Source organism: Moschus berezovskii, chromosome 19 (genome assembly GCF_049115385.1).
Source record: "Moschus berezovskii isolate FMDL1 chromosome 19, NW_MosBer_1.0, whole genome shotgun sequence".
NCBI classification, from domain to species: domain Eukaryota; kingdom Metazoa; phylum Chordata; class Mammalia; order Artiodactyla; family Moschidae; genus Moschus; species Moschus berezovskii.
The window spans coordinates 56,544,226-56,563,657 of record NC_142478.1 but is presented as its reverse complement, the minus strand read 5'-3'; the positions used below and the strand labels follow the sequence as shown (position 1 = coordinate 56,563,657).

At 45.2% G+C, this 19,432-nt stretch overlaps 1 protein-coding gene and 1 long non-coding RNA gene across 3 annotated transcripts in view; one reads left to right on the top strand and one right to left on the bottom strand.

The window, feature by feature from the left end:
* LOC148774876 (uncharacterized) overlaps positions 1–19,432 on the bottom strand; it is a 42,062-nt gene that overhangs the window by 4,353 nt on the left and 18,277 nt on the right. The window lies entirely within an intron of this gene.
* The window catches only part of CFAP251 (cilia and flagella associated protein 251), a 77,301-nt gene that overhangs the window by 44,464 nt on the left and 13,405 nt on the right, over positions 1–19,432 (top strand). For both annotated transcript variants that reach the window (XR_016035339.1, XM_055404820.2), the window contains exons 16-19: positions 3,894–4,008; positions 5,029–5,192; positions 10,425–10,515; positions 10,729–10,872. Coding sequence is in view for 1 of the 2 variants with exons in the window: in XM_055404820.2 (XP_055260795.2) it covers positions 3,894–4,008; positions 5,029–5,192; positions 10,425–10,515; positions 10,729–10,872 (514 nt within the window). In the remaining variant the exon portion in view is untranslated. The remainder of the gene's footprint in view (positions 1–3,893; positions 4,009–5,028; positions 5,193–10,424; positions 10,516–10,728; positions 10,873–19,432) is intronic.

Sequence of the window (19,432 nt, the reverse complement as noted above, 5' to 3'; positions counted from 1 at the left end):
TTCTGTCTAAATATTTGAAAATTTTCACAATGAATATGTAAAATGTTTTCAATCAGAAAAAAAAAGACATTAATTTTATGAAATTGTTAGAAATTCAGCAGTACTATGTAGCAGTTACATAGCTCCTACTATGTGCTGAGTATCCGACTATCTCCTGAACTGTACTGAGTGCTTTATATATATATTAACTTATTTAATGCTGACTATAGTCTTATGGAGTAAATACTGTCATGGATCCCTTTTTTACCAGTGAGGAACCTGAGGCCCAGAGGGGCTGAAGAGCTTAACTTTTTTCCTCTTGCTTATTTATAATTTAAGCTGGAATTCATACACTGTGACATCTACCATTTTCAATGGCTTTTTACTATATTCACAAGGTTGTGTAACCATCATCACTATTCCATTCAAGAACATTGTCATTACCCGCTAAGGAGATATCCCAAACCCACTGGCAGTCATACCCCATTCCCTTTCTTTCCCTCCGACCGCGCCCCTCCACCACCACAACTATCCATCCCTGGCAGCTACTAGTCTACTTTCTGTCTCTATGGATTTTTCTGTTCTGGCTATTTCATGTAAATAGAATCATATGATATGTGACTTTTGGTGTCTGACTTCTTAGCATCATGTTTTCAAAGTTCAACCATGTTGTAGCCTCTGTCAGTTCTTTATTCCTTCTAACGGCAAAGTAATATTCCATTGTATAGACACACCACATTTTATCTATCCATCCATAAGTTGTCAATTGGGTTGTCCCTACTCTTCGGCTCTTACAAACATTTGTATACAGGTTTCTGTGTAGACATCTGTTTCATTTCTCTTGGATACAGACTTAGCAGTGGAATTGCTGAATCATATGGTAACTGTAATGAACCATTTGAGGAACTGTGCGACTGTTTTCCACAGTAGCTGCACCACTTTACATTCCTGCCAGCAATATATGAAGGTTCTAGTTTCTCTACAACTTGCCCCTAATTTTTAAGGGTCAGACGTGGGATTCTCATCAGAGTCTGTGCTCTTAGCCATCCTCTTCCCTACATCTACCTGTTGAATAATTATTTTATTTTGTTTGGCCACACCATTTGGCATGCAGGATCCTAATTTCCTGACCAGGGATTGAACCGGGCCCCCTGCATCAGGAGCATGGAGTCCTTACTACTGGACCACCAGGGAAGTCCTGTTCAATGATATTTGAGGAAGGTCTTTAAACATTTCTTCTCAAATGATTAGATAAAGATGACGTAATATTAGCTGATGCATTGTCTATCATCTGGTTATTTTAGTATTTTTAACACTGCACCTAATTCTCTGTATATAAGCCTGATCGTGGATCACCCAGCCTGACCCCTCCTGCGTCCTGCAGCCCAGCGGTCACAGTCAAGTCTGCCTTCATAGTTGGCCCATGCTCACCATCTTGGTTTTACCTTCCTTCACCCTCCTCCCCCAACTCCTTTCCCCTTTACCGTTTCTGCAGGTCTCAAGCAATAGTCCACGTCCCATATGTTTGATCTCCTGTTCCCACTGCCGGTTTTTCTGTCCCTGCCCTATTATCTTCTGCCTTTGAAAACTCAGCTGTCTTCTGATAGATGTCTCATCACCCCTTCCCCAGCGCAGGCCCCATGCCAGGTGTTTGCTTGTCACCCCACTTCTCCCCTTGTGGTGCTTGCCTCCACAGCTGTTGTCCCTGCAAGACTGTGAGCCCAATGGCAGTAACTCCCTCTCACTCGTTTCTGTGTCCCGAGCCCCTGTCACAGTGCCTGGAACAGAGAGGTGCTCGAGAAAGTCGTGCAAGGAGTGTCTCCTGTCCCCGCCAGATACGGGCTGGGTACAGGAGATACATGGAGAAAACACATCCAAACCACAAGGGGCTTAAAATATAAGATGAAAAAGCTACTGGCCTTATTCAGGGGCAGACTCAGGTTTTGTGGAATATGAAGTGTATTTGAATTTGTGGGGCCTCTTTTTTTTTTTTTTAATTAAAAAAGAGATGTAGAGAATTCCCTGGTAGTCCAGTGGTTAAGAATCTGCCTTCCAATGCAGGGATACAGGTCAGATCCCTGCTTGGGAAACTAAGATCCCACGTGCTTCAGTTCAGTTCAGTTCAGTCGTTCAGTTGTGTCCGACTCTTTGCGACCCCATGAACCGCAGCACGCCAGGCTTCCCTGTCCATCACCAACTCCCAGAGTTTACCCAAACTCATGTCCATTGAGTCAGTAATGCCATCCAACCATCTCATCCTCTGTTGTCCCCTTCTCCTCCTGCCCTCAATCTTACCCAGCATCAGGGTCTTTTCAAATGAGTCAGCTCTTCGCATCAGGTGGCCAAAGTATTAGGGTTTCAGCTTCAACATAAGTCCTTCCAATGAACACCTGGGACTGATCTCCTTTAGGATGGACTGGTTGGATCTCCTTGCAGTCCAAGGGACTCTCAAGAATCTTCTCCAACACCACAGTTCAAAAGCATCAATTCTTCTGCACTCAGCTTTCTTTATAGTCCAACTCTCACATCCATACATGACCACTGGAAAAACCATAGCCTTGACTGGACGGACCTTTGTTGGCAAAGGAATGTCTCTGCTTTTTAATATGCTGTCCAGGTTGGTCATAACTTTCCTTCCAAAGAGTAAGTGTCTTTTAATTTCATGGCTGCAGTCACCATCTGCAGTGATTTTGGAGCCCCAAAAAATAAAGTCAGCCACTTTTTCCACTGTTTTCCCACCTATTTGCCATGAAGTGATGGGACCGGATGCCATGATCTTAGTTTTCTGAATGTTGAGCTTTAAGCCAACTTTTTCACTCTCCTCTTTCACTTCCACATGCTTGGGAGCGACTAAATACTCATTGAAACTACTGAGTCTGCATACCACAATTTGAGAGTCTGTGCGCTGCAACAAAGATCCCATGAGTTGGGACCTGATGCAACCAAATAAATTAATTGGTTAATATTAATTATAAACAAATATATATAATTTTTTAAATTAAAAAGATATATAATTAGGAATAAATTAAAAATGGTGAGGGCCCCTCCCAGGTTTCGGAAGGTGTGTGTATTAGGGAGGAGTCCTGCAGCTCAGGTTTTGCCAGCTTCAGGGCAAACCCAGCTCCAAGACTTGAGGTCACTTCTGGCAGCCTCACCTCGGATCAGGTTCCTAAATACCGTAAAAGAATCTGAATTCAGAAATCTGACCATGATGGGGGTGCAATTCATTAGAGTGTGATGCACAGAGTTTTTTGGGGACACTTGAGTTGCTCTCAGACCTGCTGTCAGATGTCTGGACACCAGACGGGGTCTCCCTCTAAGATCCTGGGCAACCCTGGGAGGATGGGGCTGTTTCCCCACATCCTGTCCATGCTCTCTCGTCCTTGCAGCATTTTCTGCATCCCTTGTTCGTGTACATGTTCTCTAGGCATGATGTTCCCTTCATTCAGCTGTCAAGGGGAAAGTCAGAGCCTCAGCCAAGAAAATCATCCTTCACAAGCGAAATTTCCCTGGAACATCTGGAGCTGTTGCCCCTGATTTGCGGCCACCATTAGCAGTTGAGAGAGAGGTCTTTACAATGGGCTTAGCTAAGCGACAAGAAACTCAAAATTTAAAATGTATAGGGTGGACTTCCCTGATGGTACAGTGGTTAAGACTTTGCCTTCCATTGCAGAGGATGCGGGTTCAATCCCTAGTCAGGGAGTGAAAATCACACATGTCTCGCTGACAAAACACCAAAACATAAAGCAGAAGCAATAGTGTAACAAATTCAATAAAGACTTTTAAAATGATCCACATCAAAAAAAAAAAAAAGATCTTTAAAACATATGAGGCATCGTGAAAGGGAACAAGTCATAAAACCTGCGTTCAGATTTGTGGAATTTAGAAAGCGTTTTTTTTTCTTTCTTTTGCAGGAAGACACTCCTCGGGCCAGTTTACGGATCTCCCATCGAGCAGATACAAATCCTCCCAGTGAAATCCACTCTGGAACTGCAGAAGCGCTACGCGGTGTTTATTAACAGAGACAAGGTACCAGCGGCTTGCTCTCCGCCCCACTAAGGTGACCGCATGTCTGGAGTGGGAAATAGTCACAGGTGTTACCAGACTTAAGAACACTGGCTTTCCCCAAGCCCGAGACTCTCATCCTGCTCCACACTGCAAATTGCCATAATTGAGTGAGGACGACTCTTAGGAGACTGCCCTTGTTTTCTCTACTCTCCAAAGTACACCAAAGGATTTTTCCTTTCCTTTCCTTTTCTTATGAAGACAAGTTAGTTCCACTTAGTTGTACATTTAATGACTAATCTAGGGACCTCCCTAGTGGTCCAGTGACTAAGACTGTGAGCTCCCAACACAGGGGCCCTAGGTTCGATCCCTGGTCAGGAAACTAGATCCCACTTGCAGTGATTAAGAGTTCACATGCCGCAACTAAAGATCCTGCATGCTGAAACTAAGACCTGGCACAGCCAAATAATTAAGTAATTAAAAAAAAAAATCTATAAATCCATATGGAAAAGTATAAGATCATAAAATGCCATAATTGTCCTGGAAAAGCCTGGACATCTGACCATTAAGGTAGGAGGGAAGTTTCCTTTCTGTGTCCCTGGTAGAACCAGACATCTCTCTTCCAAGGGGCTACCCTGCAGGGCACAGTGTATGTGAAGCCCCAGCCAGGTGAAATGCTTGAAATGCAGCCCTCACACACTGAGAAGGCAGTTCTAGACCCACAGTTACTTTGCATAAACAGATCTGGAGCTGACAGTGACTGTGCCAAGTCCGGCCTGGGGCCTGGGTATCTTAGTCTGAATATCTAGTTACTTCTTCCTTACTAGTCTTTCCTGGTGGCTCAGAGGTTAAAGTGTCTGCCTGCAATGCAGGAGACCCAGGTTCGATCCCTGGGTTGCGAAGATCCCTGGAGAAGGAAATGGCAACCCACTCCAGTATTCTTGCCTGGGAAATCCCATGGACAGAGGAGCCTGGTGGGCTACAGTCCATGGGGTCACAAAAAGTTGAACACGACTGAGTGACTTCACTTTTCTTCCTTTCTAGGTTGGACTTCAGATCTTACCAGTTGATGGCAACCCACATAAGACCTCTGCCCTCATATGCCACCCAAACGGGGTGGCCGGCATGGCCCTTTCCTATGACGGCTGCTATGCCTTCACAGCAGGAGGGCAGGATCGGTCAGTGGTGCAGTGGGAAATCAACTTAAGGTGCGTGCTGTGGCGAGAACTTTGGCCCCCTAAGGAGGGTGTCACGTGTACACCCCTTCTTTTCACTCAGCAACAGCAGACAGGTATTAAACCCCTATGACGGGACTTCCCTGGTGGTCCAGTGGCTGAGACTCCACACTCCCAATTCAGGGGGCCCGGGTTCTATCCCTGGTCAGGGAACTAGATCCCACATGTTACAGCTAAGAGTTCGTATGCTGCAACTGAAGATCCCAAATGCTGCAAGTAAACAAAATAAAAGATCCCACATGCCGGTGCAGACAAATAAATAAATATTAGAAAAAATAAAAACAAAAACACCCTACAACATCCTGGGCACTGTGCTAGGCCTGCAGGTATAAAGACAGCCAATACTCAGGCATGGCCTTCAGGGTGCTCCCTGAGACACTTGTTCATATTAACCGGCAGACAGAAGGTTACTCTTCTCTGCCAGGGACCCATGGTATTTGCAGGTGAGGCCGTGTGATCCTACCTCATGAACCCACACCCCTTTCCCCCCAAGTACTTCTCACTGTGTCGCCTGAAAATCCACACCAGCTAGAGAGATTGAGCCCGAATCTCCAAAATGTGTGTTATGGAAATAGTAAGAGTATTATCTGAAATGTGTATTTTCAGTCTTCTCTTTCGCCACCCTGCCCTGAGCTGTGAATTTCTGCCTAGGGTGAGGCTGGAGAGTTCCATGATTGGGCACAGGAGAGACATAGACTTTGAGGTCAGAGGGACATGGGTTTGAGTCCGAAGACTACTGTCTGCTGGCTGTGCGACCTAGGCTGCCCTAGGTCCCAGAGATTAGCATCTCTGATCTTTAGATTCCTTGTCCGTGAAATGGGGGTGGGGGTGGGGAAGGGGGTAACATTAGGGATTTTTATAGGATCCTTATAAGCATCAGGTAGGCAAACATATGGAAAGCACACAGCGCTGAGCTAAAGACTCAGTAAATCAATGAATGATTTCCTTTCATCTCTTCTTCCTTATAAAGGCATTTGCTTAGGAGTGCAGGATCTTTCTTATTAAAAAAGAAGGTTAGGGACTCCCTGGTGTACCAGTGGTTAGGACTGCACGCTTCCATCGCAGGGGCCACAGGTTTGATTCCTGGCTAGGGAGCAAAGATTCTACATGCTGAACAGTGCAGCCAAAAAATAATTTTTTTTTTTAAAGAGGGTTTACCTCTATAGTAATCTTCTCATCTCTCCAAATTCATTGAATAGCCACAGGGAGGAGCTAGTTCCTTTCCTGACCACCTTCTCCATGCCCCTCTTCCTGGCAGGGTCCCATGAGGAGCTGGATAAAAACAGCCCAGAGAAAGGTACCTTCCTAAAAGAACAAACCCAATTTGTTTGTTGGGTATAAGAATACCCCCAGTAAAAGAATACCCACTAGGCTTCCCTGGTGGCGCAGTGGATAAGAATCCACTCGCCAATGCAGGGGACACAGTTTTGATCCCTGGTCCAGGAAGATTCCATATGCCATAGAGCAACTAAGCCCCATGTGCCACAACTGCTGAGCCTGTGTGCTGCAACTACTGAAGCCGTAGAGCCAGTGCTCCACAAGAAGAGAAGCCAACTTGCCGCAACTAAAGAAAGCCCACGCAATAGCAACAAAGACCCACCGCAGCCAAAACTAAATAAAACATAAACTAAAAGTATACCCTCCACCGTCTGCCAAGTGCCCATCTCTCTTCGGTGGCAGGCATCGAAGCTTCTCCCCTTCACGTGAATAGAAGCAAGACCAGCCAGGTAAATCCACTTTGGAACCTCGAGGGGGTTTCAGATCACAGTTGCAACTCTGACCTTCACCTCTGTTCTCACCCAGGAGGGCAGATTTTGCGGATTTAGAAGCTGAAGGTGAACTCTCCCCTTGAAAAGAATTTTCTCATCACGTCTCCAGCATAAGGTGTTTAATCCTTTGACACCTATAGCCTGTTACCCGGACAGGTGGGGTCAAGCGACATCTTGGTGGGAAGACAGAATCTTCCTTTTTTTTTTTTTTTTCATTTTTGTCCTTTTCTCAATCATCTTGAGATCTGAAATGGCAGAGATTAAAAAAAAAAAAAAAAGGACACTCGCTTTCCAGTAGCTTTCCTGAACATGGCCAGAATCCAGGCTTGTGAGAATTTCAATTTAATCTGTTGTGGGGACAAAGGATCATTATAAACTAATTAGCACTTCATCACTGCTTCTGGTGTTTTAATATGTTCAATGCTTCACTAATGGGAAGAAATGTAAAAACCTGAAACAAGTAAACAAGTGAAATTTCCTACCGGGTCTATTGATGGCGAGTTGTAGGGTAAAATGAAGGTGATAAATCCTGTCACGTTCACATCATCTTAATCAGCAAACTCCTAGGCCCCCGAATTATCATTGCAGCATCTCAGACTTCCCCTGGGAGACCCCTTCTCTTCATCTTTCCCCCAGAGTCCCCCACTTGTACTTTCCCTTCCCCTATTTTGGGTGGCAGGCCACCCTTTTTCTCTCCTTGTCTGGCATGTTTTTAAATCCCCCATTTTTGTGCTCAACTTCACGCCCACCTGGCATCCTGTTGTCTTGCTCAGACAAGTGCCAGAAAGACCCAGATTCAAATCCCACCTCCCCTGCTACTTGCTGACCTGAGGCAAGTCCCTTCCTTTCCTTGAGCCTCAGTTTCTCCATCTGTTAAACTGGGAATATTACCACTGTGTTCAGAGCTGTTTTATTTGTTTGTTTTTGATATCTCTCTCTCTTTTTTTTTTCAGTATGGGACATGCAGGATCTTAGTTCCCCTATCAGAGATCAAACGATGCAGTGGAAGCCAAGCCCTAATCACTGGATGGCCAGGGAATTCTCCCTCCACAATATCTTTATACAAATATAAATATATATATTCATATTGCATGCTATATGCACCCATCTGCACCTGCATTTTGCACTTGGCAGTATATTTATTTGGCTGCACCTCAAGGCATGTAGGATCTTAGTTCCCCTACTAGGGATTGAACCCAAGCTCCCTGTGGTGGAAGCCGGAAGTCTTAAACACCGGACAGCTGGGGAAGACCCCAGAGCTGTTTTGAGGATAGTGATGTCTACCATTGGGATCCCCACTCCCTTTCCTTCCCCTTCTCCTTCCCCTCCCCTCTCCTCCCCTTCCCCTCCCCTTCCCCTCCCCTAGGGAACCTTTACTGAGCACCTGCTCTATGTTGGTTGCCATCTCACAGCTTCTCCGGCTTTGGATCATTCCCCAAAGTACTGACTATATTCCTGGGCACACAGTAGGAACAGCATTCTCAGTAAATGCGCCTCCCCCTTGTTCCCCAGTGACCTCTTGTTTTGTGGCAAGTGTTAGAACCCAACTTAGGGAGAAAGGGGAAGTTAGGACCAGTCCTGTCCTGGGATCTCAAGTCACCGTGATGCGGGAGGCAGCCAGGACTGCCCACCCTCAGCATTTGCTCTCTGCTCACCTCTGCTGTATCCCGCAGTCACTCTGCAGAGGTGGGTTTCATCACTCAGTGGAAACATAGCCTCTGACGGTTCCTAGATTTCACACCAGAGCTAAGGGAAGGCTCATCCCCCAGCTCTGGTGGAACAAGCCCAGTCAGTCTCTCTGGCTCTCCTGTCAGCTGACGGTGGCTAGGGAGCCAGGGGCGTATTGCAGCTCTGACCAGCGGAGGGCTGTTCCCATAGGATCCAGAGCTCCATGAGCCTGTTTCCTGGGGCTTTCCTGGTAGTGACAGGCTCTTCCATGTCACATCGGGCCTTTAAACTGGCCCTGCTTCAGAACCATGGGGCTAACCGTGGCCTCTCTGCCCACAGTGCCTGTCAGGTTTGGGGCCTGAGTCTGGCCTGGGAGCCTCAGAACAGGCACCTTCTTAGCCAGACTCCTGCCTCGATGACTAATGTCAGAGCCAAGGGTTGGGTGAAGGCTGGGCCCAGCTGGAGACGGGCCTCAGACCCAACTGGAGCCCAGGCCCATCTGGAGAGTACACCAGCTCCACAGACCACCAGCAGCCTGCTTGGGCGGGGCTTCTGCGGGGTCCTGACTGAGGACTGTTTCGTGGCTGACTCCTGCAGGAACGGTGGAGATGTTGACCCAGGTCAGGGGTACTAATAACTCTGGGCCAGGCCCTGGGCCCTGTGCTTTCCATGCATTGCCTGATTTATCCTCACAGCTATCCTGCGACATAGGGACTGTTGACAACCCCGTTGTACAGGTCTGGAAACTCGCTCCAAGGGCTGCCCCAGCCATGGAGTGAGGTGGTGAGGCTGTGGATTCACATGCTATCTTCCTGATTCAATTCCACACCTCAACAAAGATTCATCACAGGAGAAAAACAAAGGGCTTTGTGTCCAATCCTTTATGTGCATTCACTTTAATTTTCACAACTGTCTCTTGAGGCAGACCCTGCAATTATTCCCACTTTTCAGAATAGGAAACTGAGGCCCTGAGTGGTAAAGTCACTTGCCCATGATCACCCTGCTCTCTGGAGGCAGAGCCAGGGCTCACAGGCATGTCCGTTTCACTCCAGTTTCGGTATACTTAACCACTTCCCCACCATAGTCTCTACAAAGTGTGTCTTAATCATCCTCCAAAGAAGCTAGAGGTCTGATGAGCAGAAATCCAGTCAGTGGATTATTAAAATGATTTTATATTATTTGTATGAGACAGAGTCAGCCTCACATAAAAAGTAGGTTTTCTTACCACTTAAAGGGCCTATTTCTGGAAAAATCTGATCCTGTGTTAGAGAGCAGAGGGTTATTTTTATCTGACCAACGTGGGTCCCTTGTGGCTTCCTGAATTTTTATGGAAGCAATTAGCGCTGGCCGTCCACCTGTGCCACGTCCCATTCCCCTGGGTCTGGTCACACGCAGATCTAAGGTTACAGCACGGCTGCTCTGCTTGGCGGGGGCAGGGGGGTCCATGGGCTCAGCACATGGGGACCCTCCTCTCCCTCCAGAGGATTTCCCCAAAGATTGCAGACAGATTGCCAGGCGCCTGCCCTGTCATCCAAAAGAGAGTATCACCATCTTTAAGACGGGGGCCCAAGCCACCGGGTTCCACACTTGAAACTGAATTTTCCATTTGCAGCTTTATTTTGGAGGGAATTTGCTTAGCAAGTTTACAGAGATCCTAGTTGTATCCGCACTGTAATACCCTTCAGAGGTCTGCAGCCTGCAGGACTTGTGGGCCATCGCGTTCCCGCCTGAGTGCTCTCTAATAGCGATGTTTCTCTTATTGTTCTAGTGCCCTGGAGGCAGCGGTTTCTCTCGGGGGCAAAGACCTGACCCCGTTCTACGGTCTGGTGTCTGGTGGCAGGGAAGGAAAATTCTACAGGGTAATTGTCCTCAGAATAAACACTTCCCCATAACATCTAGTTAAGTTTGTAAAACAAATGTGCCCGGGGTTAACCTTCTTGTTTTTTTTTCCCAAAGCTCTTTTCCCCACTGAGCTGAAAATGTACTTTCTAGAAAATGCCCTTGAAGTCTTAATGGCTGCTTCAGACTGAAGCCAAAAATGCATGTTGTGTTTCCACTTTATTTCCACGTAGGAGCTGGAAGACTATTTTTACTATTCTCAGCTCCGGAGTCAAGGTATCGATACAATGGAGACCAGAAAGGTGTCGGAACACATCTGCCTGTCGGAGCTTCCTTTTGTCATGAGAGCAATTGGCTTTTACCCATCGGAAGGGAAGGTAGGTAGAAGGAAAACAAGCACAGGCAGTACGTGTTATTTATAAAAAAACGACCTCAGGGAGCCGTCGTCATAGGCCAAAGTAAAAATCTAACACCATTCTTACATAAATGGATCAGAAAGGAGGTTCTGGGCATAGCTGAGGCATTGCTTAGAAACAAACTTATCGTACAGATACCCCTGTCAGGCGGATTCCTTGCCAGAGTTTGATGTGTTTGGTAAGAGCATGCGTGCCTGCTAAGTCGCTCCAGTCGTGTCCGACTCTCTGCAACCCCATGGACTATAGCCCACAAGGCTTCTCTGTCCATGGGGATTCACCAGGCAAGAATACTGGAGTGGGTTGCCATGCCCTCCTGCAGTGGATCTTACTGATCCAGGGATCCAGCCACTAATGCCACCTTTCCAGAATTAGAAGGCCCCTCAGTGGGTGAGGCCCAGCCTCATGGGGTTCAGGGAGGTGATGCCTGCACAGTGCTTGGCACAGAGTAGGCTGCATGGAAAGATCTCAGTAGATGCTCACTGTTGTGATCATTTCCCTGTATAGCTGCGGTTCACCTGGCCTGTGTGAATGGGCTGCCCTTGAGGTGGCTGCTCATCCTGGGCTGGGGATGGAGCTCAGGCGATATAGCCCTTCCTTGGCACCTCACAGTTCAGTTCAGTTCAGTTCAGTCGCTCAGTCGTGTCCGACTCTCCGCGACCCCATGAATCACAGCACGCCAGGCCTCCCTGTCCATCACCAACTCCCGGAGTACATTCAAACTCATGTCCACAGAGTCGGTGATGCCATCCAGCCATCTCATTCTCCGTCGTCCCCTTCTCCTCCCGTCCCCAACCTTTCCCAGCATCAGAGTCTTTTCCAGTGAGTCAACTCGTCGCATGAGGTGGCCAAAGTATTGGAGTTTCAGCTTTAGCATCAGTCCCTCCAATGAACATCCAGGATTGATCTCCTTTAGAATGGACTGGTTGGATCTCCTTGCAGTATAAGGGACTCTCAAGAGTCTTCTCCAACACCACAGTTCAAAAGCATCGATTCTTCGGCGATCAGCTTTCTTCACAGTCCAACTCTCACATCCATACATGACCACGGGAAAAACCATTGCCTTGACTAGACGGACCTTGGTTGGCAAAGTAATGTCTCTGCTTTTTAATATACTATCAAGGTTGGTCATAACTTTCCTTCCAAGGAGCAAGCATCTTTTAATTTCATGGCTGCAATCAGCATCCGCAGTGATTTTGGAGCCCAAAAAAATAAAGTCTGACACTGTTTCCACTGTTTTTCCATCTATTTCCCATGAAGTGATGGGACCAGATGCCATGATCTTTGTTTTCTGAATGTTGAGCTTCAAGCCAACCTTTTCACTCTCCTCTTTCACTTTCATCAAGAGGCTTTTGAGTTCCTCTTCACTTTCTGCCATAAGGGTAGTGTCATCTGCATATCTGAGGTTATTGATATTTCTCCCAGCAATCTTGATTCCAGCTTGTGCTTCTTCCAGCCCAGCGTTCCTCATGATGTACTCTGCATATAAGTTAAATAAGCAAGGTGACAATATACAGCCTTGACGTACACCTTTTCCTATTTGGAACCAGTCTGTTGTTCCATGTCCGGTTCTAACTGTTGCTTCCTGACCTACATACAGGTTTCTCAAGAGGCAGGTTAGGTGGTCTGGGATTCCCATCTCTTTCAGAATGTTCCACAGTTTATTGTGATCCACACAGTCAAAGGCTTTGGCATAGTCAATGAAGCAGAAATAGATGTTTTTCTGGAACTCTCTTGCTTTCTCCATGATCCAGCGGATGTTGGCAATTTGATCTCTGGTGCCTCTGCCTTTTCTAAAACCTGCTTGAACATCTGGGAGTTCACGGTTTACATACTGCTGAAGCCTGGCTTGGAGAATTTTGAGCATGACTTTACTAGCGTGTGAGATGAGTGCAATTGTCCGGTAGTTTGAGCATTCTTTGGCATTGCCTTTCTTTGGGATTGGAATGAAGACTGACCTCAGCTCACCCCCAAATGCAAGGGGCTCCCAACAAGGACCAGAAGAAGTGGTCCTCATGGAAACTATGGCTTAAAATGCAACTGATTGGAATATCCCTGGCAGTCCAGTGGTTAAGACTCCACACTGCCACTGCAGGGGGCTTGAGTTCCATGGCCCAGGGAACTAAGATCCTGCATGCCACAAGGAACAGCCAAAAAAAAAAAGCAACTGACTGGGTTTTCTTTCTTACTTAAAATGCTAGCACATTCTCATTTGTAGAAAGTTTGGAAAAAATACACAAGTGAAATGAAGAACGTAATTACTTGTAATTCCACTACACGGAGACTTCAGTTATTGGTATCTTCTTGGACTGATTTATATATAATGCATGTATTATAATTTTTAAGAACTAATAGGTACCATGCACAGAAGAACTGTACAAAAAAGATCTTCACGACCAAGATAATCACGATAACATGATCACTGACCTAGAGCCAGACATCTTGGAATGTGAAGTCAAGTGGGCCTTAGAAAGCATCACTATGAACAAAGCTATGGAGGTGATGGAATTCCAGTTGAGCTATTTCAAATCTTGAAAGATGATGTTGTGAAAGTGCTGCACTTAATATGCCAGCAAATTTGGAAAACTCAGCAGTGGCCACAGGACTGGAAAAGGTCAGTCTTCATTCCAATCCCAAAGAAAGGCAATGCCAAAGAATGCTCAAACTACCGCACAATTGCACTCATCTCACACGCTAGTAAAGTCATGCTCAAAATTCTCCAAGCCAGGCTTCAGCAATACATGAACTGTGAACTTCCAGATGTTCAAGCAGGTTTTAGAAAAGGCAGAGGCACCAGAGATCAAATTGCCAACATCCACTGGATCATCAAAAAAGCAAGAGAGTTCCAGAAAACCATCTATTTCTGCTTCATTGACTATGCCAAAGCCTTTGACTGTGGAAAATTCTGAAAGAAATGGGAATACCAGACCACCTGACCTGCCTCTTGAGAAACCTGTATGCAGGTCAGGAAGCAACAGTCAGAACTGGACATGGAACAACAGACTGGTTCCAAATAGGAAAAGGAGTATGTCAAGGTTGTATATTGTCACCCTGCTTATTTAACTTATATGCAGAGTACATCATGAGGAACACTAGGCTGGAAGAAGCACAAGCTGGAATCAAGATTGCTGGGAGAAATATCAATAACCTCAGATATGCAGATGACACCACCCTTATGGAAGAAAGTGAAGAGGAACTCAAAAGCCTCTTGATGAAAGTGAAAGAGGAGAGTGAAAAGGTTGGCTTGAAGCTCAACATTCAGAAAACAAAGATCATGGCATCTGGTCCCATCACTTCATGGGAAATAGATGGGAAAACAGTGGAAACAGTGTCAGACTTTATTTTTTTTGGCTCCAAAATCACTGCAGATGCTGATTGCAGCCATGAAATTAAAAGACGCTTACTCCTTGGAAGGAAAGTTATGACCAACCTAGATAGTATATTAAAAAGCCAACCAAGGTCCGTCTAGTCAAGGCTATGGTTTTTCCAATGGTCATGTATGGATGTGAGAGTTGGACTGTGAAGAAAGGTGACCGCCGAAGAATTGATGCTTTTGAAATGTGGTGCTGGAGAAGACTCTTGAGAGTCCCTTAGACTGCAAGGAGATCCAACCAGTCCATTCTAAAGGAGATCAATCCTGGGTGTTCATTGGAAGGACTGATGCTAAAGCTGAAACTCCAATACTTTGGCCACCTCATGCGACGAGTTGACTCACTGGAAAAGACTCTGATGCTGGGAAGGATTGGGGGCAGGAGGAGAAGGGGACGACAGAGAATGAGATGGCTGGATGGCATCACCGACTTGATGGACATGAGTTTGGGTGAACTCCGGGAGTTGGTGATGGACAGGGAGGCCTGGCGTGCTGTGATTCATGGGGTCGCGGAGAGTCGGACACGACTGAGCGACTGAACTGAACTGAACTGAACTGAATGGGTACCATATTGGATATATACTTTCATCCTATATTTTCACTTGGTATTGTCATACACATTTCCCATTTCATTAGCAGTTCTCTGAAAACTTGATTTTTAAAGGATATAGCTTAATTTTATAACTTTGATTCAGAAAATAGAACTGGAAAGCAGAAAAAAATGACTCAGAGGTAGTCATTATTAACATTTTGGTGGACTTCCATCTTTGTTTTCTGTTTAGATATAGATATATAAATTTTTAAACAAAGAATTGTTGTTATATGGTGTATATAGGTATATATCAGCAAATGCATACATGCTTAGTCACTCAGTCATGTCCGACTCTTTTCAACCACGTGGACTGCAGCCCACCAGGCTCCTCTGTCCATGGGGATTCTCCAGGCAAGAATACTGGAGTGGGTTGCCATGTCCTCCTCCAGGGGATCTTCCCAACCCAGGGATTGAACCCAGGTCTCCTGCATTGCAGGCGGATTCTTTACCGTCTGAGCCACCAGAGAAGCCATCTATCTCAACAGTTTACAGAGTATGTGTGTGCGTGTATGTGTGCAGCAGCATTCTCAGTAACTCTTGTTTTGTGAGCATGCGGTGAAAATTACTTGATAATGTGTTTTTTTACCCCTGCTTTATGAAGATCTGATTGACATAACATTGTGTTCATTTAAAGTATTCAGTATAGTGACTTTATATCCATATATATTATAAAATGATCACCACCACTCAGTTAATTAACATATCACATCCATCACCTTGCAGAGTTACAATTTTTTGCGTATGGTAAGAACTTTAAAATCTACTGTTTTAGCAGCTTTCACATATACAGTACTGTGTTATTTTTTTTTAATTTATTTATCTATTTATTTGGCTTCTCTGGGTCTTAATGGCATGTGGGATCTTTAGTTGCAGCATGTGGGATCTGGCTCCCTGTCCAGGGTTGAAACCATGTCCTCTGCATTGAAGGTGGATTCTTAACCACTGGACCACCAGGGAAGTCCTTTGTATTGTTAACTGGAGTCCTTATGTTGTACATTCTAACCCCAGGGCTTGTTTATACCTGGGAGTGTATATCCTTTAACCACTTTTCACCCATTTCTCCTGCTCTCCACCTTCTTCCCCTGGCAACTGCCAATCTGTCTTCTGTTTCTATGAGTTTGACTTTGGTTTTTTTTTTTTCAGATTTTACATGCAATTTGAGATCATACGATGTTTGTCTTCCTCTGTTTGACATTTCACTCAGCATAATGCTCTCAAGGTCCATCCACATTGTCATAAATGGCAAGAATTCCCTCTTCTTTATGGCTGGATAATATTACAGCAATGTTCCATCATGCACACAGACATAGCCCATATTTTCTTTATGCATTCCCACCAACAATGCACACGAATTCCCATTTAGCTTCACATCCTGTGAGCACTGGTTTTCTCTTTTTTTGATAAAAGCCGTTCTGACAGATACAAGGTGATAATTCATTGTGCTTCTGATTTGCATTTTCCTAATGGTTAGTGATGTGAGCATCTTTTCATGTACTTGTTGATCATTTGAATATCTTCTTTAGAAAGATGTCCCCTCGGGTCTTCTGCCTATTTTTAAAATGGGTTATTTGTTTTTTTTGCTATTGGTTGTGAGTTCCTTATATATTTTAGGTGTCAACCCCTTATCAGATGTGTGGTTTGGAAACGTTCTCTCCCATTCCATAGGTTGCTTTTTCACTTTGTCAATCATCTCTTCTCCTGTGCATAATAAGCTTTTTGGTCTGCTATAGACAACATGCTTTCTCAAGTCCATATATTCAGTTGATCCATTCCTCAGTTGATGACACATCAGTTGTGTGAAGTATTTAGGCTGTCAGAGACATGGCTATGATGAGCATCTCTGCATATGGTTTCTGTACTTCTCTGGTTGTTTTCCTCGGTCAATGTCCTAGAAATAGAATTATCAGATCAGATAATATTACCAGAATTACCAGATCAGAACTTTAAGGCCCAGTTGCCAAATTGTTTGCCAGAAATGTAGCCTTTTACGGCTCACCCTCAAGCACACATAACTCCTGAAACCCAGCTGAGACTCGATGTTCACCTTAGGTGTCTGAGCACAGTTTAGTGATGTGAGCTGTGACCCTGGTCATTTCCCTTGGCCTCAGTGGCCTTCAGAGTCACCTCTTTTTTTAATTCTCCAAGTGTGACTAGAAGGTGACTTTTATTCTCCACATAGAGTCTGGAGAAATGAACTTTCAGAGCCCGTAAACCCAAGTTGGGTCTTGAATGAGCACCTTAAAAACAATGGAAACAAAAAAAAAATGGAAGCAACTATCCAGAAAGTTTGTGCAACCCACATAAAAGTGTTCTTTAAGAGCTGTGTTTCTAAAGCGTATTGCCTAGAACCCTATTTCTCAAGCTGGCAAGTTCAGTAGAATCACCTGGAGCATTTACTAAAAAATCAGAGTCCCTGGCCCCATCCCCTATCTAGCCAGTCAGAATCTCCATGGAACCTAGGGGTCTGCATTTTCGTTTAAAAAAAATTTTTTTTTCTCCTCCTTCGTCTGTTTGCTTATTATTGTTTTTTGAAAAACATTTACTTATGTATTTGACTGCATAGGGTCTTAGTTGTGGCACAAGGAATCTTTATTTACTTCATGAGAATTATTTGCGGCATGTGGGATCTAGTTCCCTGACCAGGGATCAAATCTGCAAGGCGGATTCTTTTTATATATGTATAAAATTTAATTTATTTACTTAGTTTTGACTGTGCTGGGTCTTTGTGGCTGTGTGCAGGCTTTTTTCTAGTTGCAGTGTGTACACTTCTCGTTGCGGTGACTTCTATTATTGAGGAGCATGGGCCCTAGGGTACATGGCCTTCAGTAGTTACCCGACGTGGGCTCAGTATTTGCAGCTCTCAGGTTCTAGAGCACTGGTGCAGTACTTGTGACATGCATGGGCTCAGTTTCTCCACGGCCTGTGGGATCCTGCTGGATCAGGGATCAAACCCATGTCCCCTGTGTTGGCAGATGGACTCTTTTAACTACTGGACCACCAGGGAAGTCCCTGTCACTCGGGATTCTTGATTTAAACCCTGTGCTCAAGTAAATGTGTCCTCTGCAGTACTGTTTTGTCAAGAAGTGAATCCTGGGTGTTTAATGTTTATGACTGTCACCCATCTGCCACGCAAAGTGCTCAAGAGTAGCACAGAGTGACTGTGGTTTTTCTGCTTTCTCTGGAAGTAAGAGGTGTAATCACTGAAGGCTCACTCCATTGTCCTATCTTTGGGCGAAAATAATAAAGTTTAATCACCTATCGAAATTTTTGCTGATGAGTAAAAAGTACCCAGAGGGAATTCCCCAGTGGCCCAGTTAGGTTAGGACTCTGAGCTTTCGCTGCTGAGAGCCCGGGCTTCTATCCGTGGTCAAGGAACTAAGTTCCCACAAGCCTCATGGTGTGCCCCCCCGCAAAAAAAAATATCTGGAAAAAAAGGTTAGCCTGCCACAAATGCTATAAAGTGATACTGAATATTATTTATCCACACAGAAACAAAAATAAATGAAAATGGTCACTGCCGGGTTGTCACTGGCTCTTGCATGAGTTCCCCACCCCAGCTGCTACAAAAGGGGTTCCGGTGCCCCAGTGTCTTCATAAATCCCCTGGACTCCAGGGTTTTTCATCCACTTAAAAAACACGTTTACTCTTTGGAGATGTTCTCTGAAGGCCCCCGATCCAGCTGTGTTCATTGAGGAGCGCGTTTATTGCTGAAGCTCCTCGGGGAGAACTTTTTGATCTCTTGTTCTCATCAGATTTATAGCGATTTTAATAAAAAATGTTTTTGGGGCTTTGAAACTTTCAGACCCAGGCTTTGGCGTGGTTCATGAAACATTTCCTACTGAGATGCAGCTGCTCCCCCTTCCCCGAGAAGTTCCATGAAGAAGTAGGCTCAGCTCATAGAGTATTTTAGCCCTTGGTTACATGAAAGACTTAGAGATTCAAACCAACCACCCCCGACCCCGCCCAAGGCTAGACATTATTTATATTTTTCTTTATGTCATTTAAACTGCCTTGGGAATTTGTATCCAGTCAGTGTGGCAAACTGAAGCCAAATTATACAAGAATATAACCCTACTCCAGTACTCTTGCCTGGGAAATCCCATGGGTGGAGGAGCCTGCTGGGCTATAGTCCATGGGGTCGCTAAGAGTCGGACACGACTGAGTGACTTCACTTTCACTTTTCACTTTCATGCATTGGAGAAGGAAATGGCAACCCACTCCAGTGTTCTTGCCTGGAGAATCCTAGGGACGGCGGAACCTCATGGGCTGCCGTCTGTGGGGTCACACAGAGTCAGACATGACTGAAGTGACTTAGCAGCAGCAGCAGCAGCAGCAAAGGATCCCTAACCCCACCCATCTTCTGCAGAACACAGCCAAAGAGGTAGGAGTGGGTTTCTCCTACAAATATTCATTTTTCAAAAGAAAAATCTGCAGTGTTTGTGATGTTGTATAAGGAGCTCAAACTTAGATTTGGGTTCCTAAGTTAGGGTTCCTTCACAAGTCTGTATAGCTGATTTCACATACAAGAAAGTGTTTTTTTGGCTGCATCGGTTTCTCTCTAG